The 7,342-nt window shown below is 32.7% G+C and overlaps 1 protein-coding gene across 1 annotated transcript; it reads left to right on the top strand.

The window, feature by feature from the left end:
- The first annotated feature begins 4,627 nt into the window (after positions 1-4,627).
- On the top strand, positions 4,628-5,664 carry LOC132902477 (uncharacterized). The gene is made up of 2 exons (XM_060947624.1): positions 4,628-4,770; positions 5,526-5,664. Exons 1-2 carry the CDS (start codon positions 4,628-4,630, stop codon positions 5,662-5,664), a joined length of 282 nt encoding a protein of 93 aa, XP_060803607.1.
- The last annotated feature ends 1,678 nt before the right edge of the window (positions 5,665-7,342 follow it).

Here is a 7,342-nt window from a genome sequence, read left to right as displayed (position 1 = left end):
ATTGGACTAGTTTACCTTTATTTGGATTTTAGTATAACAAAATTATAGTGGGCGTGGGTTAAACTATAGACACGAGATCCAGCAAGTAGCCGCTCACGCTTAAATAGGGCTCCCGGGCTGTGATGAAGGGCGCAGAAGGGACCGAAGTGGCACGACGTTACAGTCGTAGTGAAAAATTTTCTTTTTATGCATTTATAATGAACTTAAAGTTAATCCAACCTAAAGTTTTTCTGTTTGATCAGCTGGTTGACTGGTAAAGACGGCATTAAGTTCGCCTTTTTTTACATTTTTCTTTGTGCAATAAAGTTTTAAATAAATAAATAATGGTAAATATCGCAAGCAACTAACATGATTTATGCTTATTTTGTTATAGGGAGTTATTGTAGCAGCAATTAAGAGAGTTTAGCATTCACGTTGATAAATAATATTTAAGATGTTGTTTTTAGAGATTGTACGCAAATGTTGTAATTGTTTACTTATAACAATGTAAACCAATTAAGTCATGTTTAGTTATAAGTTATACACAACAATGGAGAATAATTATAACAACCCTTGTCTTATAATTTAAAATAATTACGAAATTACGCCTCGTATCGAGAGGTGTAGGCAGAGACTAACTTTCCACTTGCCACGATCCCTGCATACTTCATTCGATGTAAAGAGCATCACTGTATTAATTCACTAATTAACTAAAATAATTTTATCGACTAAAACATTAATGGCGTAATATTCACTCCCACTTGTTTACACGGGTTATGTGAACCATTAAACATTTTTTTACGGGTTCGCATTATTAACTTCAGATGAAAGCCTTCGAAAAAAATTATTATCTCTTATTTTTACACTACAGTGGTTTATTACGCAAATGACTACGTGAGATCAGCTTTAAACATGAACGAGTAATACGTAAACCGATCATTATTATGAAGTGAATTTAAAAACGTCTGTATGTCATCACTTTCTTCTTCTACAGTATTTCAAGATAACCAAATTTATTGTATTTTTCTTCCTCTTGACGTTAACCCAGATTACATTGGCACTTCTAACTCTATAAGAGATGGAGTGGTCCTATTCTTAAGAGCCTGAAACTATTCGGCAAACATCAATCCAAAGCCTACCAATGAAATGCAAGTAACGCGAGACTTATTTACCGGGTTTCAAACAGTTCCAATGTTAATATTTTTGTTAATGCCTCTAATAAATACACATATGTATAAATTTAATATTAGCATTTTTTTATAACACCGCCTCAATTACTATCACTGGAATCGCATTGAATTTGTAAAGATCGCACTAAAAAATATTTATATTGTATAGAATAGATTATTAACTCTGTTTTTTTCTAAATCAGTTATAATTTATTTTTATTCTCTGGCCTGGCTTATAACTCTGTTATTATTTATTTTATCAATACGTACTCTTAAGATTTGAAACTTAATTCCATGCGGGCTCTGAGTAGAAAGTCTAGTGAATAATTTGAATGCAACCTAGTTTACGTGTCCAGGCGACTAATAGCATTATCCAATCTGCAATTCCCCTTATGGTTTAGCGAGTAATGGGATGTTCACACCGGGTGATTCCGATTGTATCAAAGGCGGTTTACAATTATGTCGGCAGTGACGTATCGAATCATGGCATATGCACATATATTTAGCTACTAGCTGTTGCCCGCGACTTCATCCGCGTAAATTTCGAGTTGAATCTTGATCATACAGTCAGATACAGACAGACAGACAAAAATGTAAAAAAAAATTCTCTATCCGTTTCAGTCAAAATATTAAATGTACTGACTAAATATTTTTACTGTAGTACTTTGATTTTCAGTTTTTTTCTAAATAAAATACTCAAGCAACACAAAAAAGAAATATTTTTAATAAAAAAATATCTTGTTTTTGCTGGGGCTCGAACTTAGACCGCCAACTTCACAGTCTCACGCGCCAACCACTGGACCATCGAGGCCGTTGCGGTGGTATCGAAATTAAAGTAGACTACATACATACATATGGTCACGTCTATATCCCTTGCGGGGTAGACAGACCCAACAGGCTTGAAAAGACTGAATGGCCACGTTCAGCTATTTGGTTTAATGATAGAATTGAGATTCAAATAGTGATAGAATCCCAAGTTTGTAAGCCTATCCCTTAGTCGCCTTTTACGACATCCATGGGAAAGAGATGGAGTGGTCCTATTCTATTTTGTATTAGTGCCGGGAACCACACGGTACTAAAGTAACAAACTAAAAATCTTTTCACGTGAGAATTACGCATGTTATGTGCGGCAAAACCAAAATATTATCAAACGTAAAACGTAAATTAAAAAAGTTTCAAGTAAATCGGTTTAGTACTTTCGGAGATAATCGTGATCATACATACAGACAGACAGACAGACAGACAAGAAATTAAAAAAAAAAAAGTATTTTTGCTTTCTGTTATTCATTTTAAATGTCCCTCTACCCATTTCAGTCAAAAATACTAAATGTACAGACAAAATATTTTAACTGTTTTATTATATGTATAGATTTGCGTATATATGTAAACGCCAGAAGAAAGGGAAGTATATTTTTTTTTTGTAGAAATTTGTACTGTTTTTGAGATGCGCTTAAAGTTTTAAAAATGTTACTCTTAGTTTAAGGCTTAATAATATCATTAGACTTTTTTGGCCGGAACAATTTTAGCCCAGAAAAAATAATATTATTTGATAAATAACATTATTTTTTGTTTTAAATAATAAAAAATATTATACACATTTTTCTACTTGGGGATCATTGACAGGTTGACAGGCTAAGCGCAGCTCATATCAGGTATTTGGTACAAACACAACAAATTGTAAGGGTGAGGTCATATTAGATAAAATAAAAATAACGGTAATGATACATTAATGATCGTAGCAAGAGGAAAGGCGTAGTATCTGCTTACCCCTTCTGGAAATAAGTGTGATATTATAAATATATCAGACTGAAAGTACCTACTAGGTTGTTTCGCAATGATTTCCTTAGACAGACATGTCAAAGTAGTATCATTATCAAATTATTAAAATAAGGCGAAAATCCATACCTACCAGTTTGAATTCTAAAAGATGTTTTACGACGCGGGAGAACACCGTGAGGAAAGCTGCACATTCAGGCGACTGGATGTGTAACCACGATCGATTCAATACGTGTGAGGTTCGCCTGCAAAGTTTGCTAATGTCAGATGGGAGTCGCTTCGTGTAAAAACCTGACTCACCCAATCTAGAATGGAGTCAAAGGCATACTCTGGCCTTCTCTCCAGAGTGATGAGGATGCAACTGGGACTTGGTGATAATTTCAACTTTACCACTTTTGGTTTCAGTCCGCAGCAACAACCGTCAAAGTGACAAAAACTACTTACTATCGCTTAAATCTATACTAATATTATACAGCTGAAAAGTTTGTTTGTTTGTCAATCTCAGGAACTACTGGTAACTTATTTTTGCTCAGTTATCGAGGAAGGCTTAAGGCTATATAACATTACGCTGCAACTATAAGGAGCAAAGAAATAATTGAAATGTGGAAAAAAAACTGGGAAAATTATTCAACCTTGAGGGCTTCAATGATGCCCAAAATAACTTTTCCACGCGGACGAAGTTGCGGGCACAGCTAGTTTAATATAAACATGGAAATGGATTCTTCAATTGACACATACCTGATATTGTGCTCGAAAAAAAAAATCGCTCATCGCTCCGCCGAAGCCATCCTAACAAAGTATTGATCAGTATTTGAGAGGTTTCACCGTGAATGTGGTTCGTTAGCCGTATTCCTGCTCAGTGGGCGAGGCGTGCGTGCTCTCCTTGTTTCTTCTCCACACCTCGCTAAGGTAATATTAGATCAAACAATATTTGATTGGGCACCAGGTGCTGGAAGTTAGTGTTTTGTTTGCACTCCACAATCAAACCACGTTGGTGTGATTCGTGTTGTAGATTGTTTAGTATAGTTTCGAAAACTTTAAGTTTTCGTGATGGCTTGTCACGTATTTAAGGGCTTTCAACAATACATATGTCATGTCTTTGCAAGTACCGTGATATAAAATTTATCCTGTGGATACAATTTCATTCTTTAAAGTTAATAGTTTCATTATTTAGAACTCGTAATACTTTTAGGTTAATTTTCAACATCGAATTATGAAATTCTAGTAATTACCTTTTATTAATAATCTTCTTATAGTTTCGTTTTCGTTTTGTGACTTTGCCACTGTCTACCCCGTAAGGAATAAATATGTGATGTGTGTGTGTATGTAATTATGCATTTTATAGTACACATTATATTAACTTTGGTTTTAGTGGTGTAGTAACTTCTTGAAATTTTAAGATAATGTTGTCTAGACACTTATCTGAGGCTCTTAATCATGTGACCTTTGTTTAATGTCCAGACCGCAAATAAAATATACATAACACATGTCTGAAAATTATGAAATCCTAAATAATATTATGCGAAAGTAAGTTTGTTTTTTAACACGTGTTATCATCTACTGAAACAATTATCTTGAAATTTTGCAATATAATATAAAGAAGGACAACCTATGTCCTTCTCTAACTTTAGTAGTTCTAAATTCGAAGCGGTAAAAGCTATTTTTTATAAATCAGAGTATAATGACCTTGATTTTTATAGATTATGAAGAAAAATAAACAGAACAACGGAACTTCAAAGAAAAAGACGGAACAACAAAAAGTTGAGGAGAACAGCGGAGACGAAAAAAACGTTGCAAAGGTTGACTCTTTGGATGATGAGGATCAGGGGTTTGGAGGATGGCTTAGGTAAATCCATATATATATCTATATATATTATATATGACCGACAACTGCACTTGTAAAATATTGGCAAAAAGTCGATATGAGGGATTTAAATGCTGTTTTCTCAGATGTGTTTGGTTTGGTTCGACCCATCCCTCTAAGGGGACAAGAGGAGGTCACCTTATTTTTGTTCACTAAAACTTAATACGCGGGCAACAACTAGTTAATTATATTAAGCGTACCTAAATATGATTATTAAATTAAGGAATTACTGACAAACTTCTGAACGATAACAGAACGAGGACCTGGTACCAAACTGAATTGTAATAACATTGCGTGGTTTTGTGGATTCCAGTGTAATTATTATCAGGTTGTTCATGGCTGGTAGTATAAAATTATCCGCTGACAAAGTGACAATTAATGCAGTGGATGATGTTCTTATATAGTGTTCCATACGCCATGATATCAAGCTTTTAATTAAAATAAAGCAACAGAATTGTTCTCTTTTTAAGGTATATTCCAAAAAGGTACTGAAATGGTATTATAATATTATGTTTCACCCGCATTCCACCAATAATAATTTAATAATCCGTTGGCATGTAAATGAAAAAATAAATGATTTTGCATAAAATTAAAATAATAATAAATAAGAAAGGTTGTGAGAAATGATTAATAAAATAACATTATGCAAACTAAAGTTTATGCCATTTTCATTTTCACCATTCAATATGCTTTCCATGGTTTATTCGGTGGAATTAAATTCAATTTTGCTTTTTCAGATCAGCTGATGGTATGGAAACTATGAAGCTATTTGTGATAGCGAACAGTATAGTTATGGTAACAACGCTGGCTTACCCACAAATTCAGACAATCTTCGAAATATTGTATGAAATGTTATACGATATAACTATATATTGAAAGCATTGAATTTGTTTATTGAAATAGCCACATCCAAATAGTTATATATTCTTACCGAGAAATAAACTATAAAACGAAAATTTTGCAAAAAAATTTATTTCAGAGCTAAACATTTTATGTTACCTGAATAATATTGCTATTCGTAACGCTTATCTCCAGAAAAATTTTCTTCCACATATTAATGTAATTATAATTTCAGGTGTATTTAATAACTCAATATGTTGGGATTGCTATTTCGTCTGTTATTTTCACTCTCAGTTATTGTTTGGTATTCTTTATGTGTATGGACCATGATATCCGATTATTTTAATAAGGAATTTAATAGATTTTTAATGAATGACACTGACTTATTAAAGGAAGAGTTGTAAAGTACATGTTTTATTTTTTATGCGCATAAATATGTTAAGAGAATTGATGATAGCAAAAGTATACGAATATGAAAAAAAAACCAGTTTTCAGGTTGATTTTACAGAACTGTGTAAAAATTACAATAAATATTTTTCTTTCCGTAGGTGCCGTAATGGTTAGCCCTCTTTCTAGGAAAATTCTTGGTAAAATTTCATGAACTTTTCTCTGAATAGTTTCTTAATTTTAGACTGTGTATCTATCTTTATTCTATTTTCATTTATAATGAAATAATCTAAATATTTCGTACCATTTTCAATTTGTCTTTTTATGGTACTTATTTGATTATCAGCTGTCTGTTTAACATTTTGAACAATCGAATATTTATAGAGATTTAAGTTTATTAAATGTAATGGAAACAAAAATGTGCCTTTTGTTGTAAAAGCAAAATATCAAGAAGTAACGCAAAACGTAAATATTGTACTGGCCAAAGTTTGTATTACCTGAGATGAAATTGTATTAATATGTTCTCCATCTTCAGTATCTAAAGCAAACATCTAAGGTGGAACTGATCTCGTTTTCGTATGTGGCGACGGTAAACAGCTGAATTGCAAACACGACCATTGCATTGACAAATATTTGCTGGCGAATTTAAATTGTAAAAATTGATTTTTATTAAGAGCTCGGTTGGTTTTAGAAAATGAGGTTATTAAAGAATATTGAAAGTCAAAATACAAAGAGAAAGATCTCAAATAGCTAAGTGGAGAATAAATCACATCACGACCTGTACATAAACGGTACTCTTGATCTGAACTATCTATAAAAAACGGTCTATTTTTATGTGGCACAGTCGCTAGGTAGGTACTTGTTTTAATTTTACTAATTAGTTTTACTTATTAATAAAATTTACTTGACAAGGCTTTCCTCTTTCTTTTTCAGGATTGATTGAAAGATTTTTTTAAATGTTTGAGCTGTGAATTCTTTGTTTTTGATGAAGATTCTAAGTTCGCCACTACATAAGTAAAAAAAAATCTTTTAAGTTATTGAAAAATATGTTGATGTAAACTTAACGAAACTGTTGACTACGTGTGACCAATGTTTAGTCACACGAATCGATACGCAGGCTTTTTGCAAGCATTGGCTAGCTTCCAAATGCAGTCGACTCGGTACAGTCCAGCTGAAAAACTATAAGCTATTTTAACCGGTATAGGTTTAACAACTTTACCTGGCATTTATAATATCAGTTACCTTATCTTTTGTATGCAAGCGTGTTGTTGATATATTTATCAATGCACAGCTTACATCGCTTAACAATATAGCTGGATTTAAGGAG

This window comes from Amyelois transitella, chromosome 14 (assembly GCF_032362555.1).
Source record: "Amyelois transitella isolate CPQ chromosome 14, ilAmyTran1.1, whole genome shotgun sequence".
NCBI lineage: Eukaryota > Metazoa > Arthropoda > Insecta > Lepidoptera > Pyralidae > Amyelois > Amyelois transitella.
This window is presented reverse-complemented; position numbering and strand designations above follow the sequence as displayed.

Bases quoted from the DNA above. Each gene is read 5' to 3' on its own strand.
- LOC132902477 (XM_060947624.1), top strand. From the start codon at position 4,628: ATGAAGAAAAATAAACAGAACAACGGAACTTCAAAGAAAAAGACGGAA. The intron at 4,771-5,525 runs GTAAATCCATAT...TTGCTTTTTCAG, and splicing joins GGGTTTGGAGGATGGCTTAG to ATCAGCTGATGGTATGGAAA.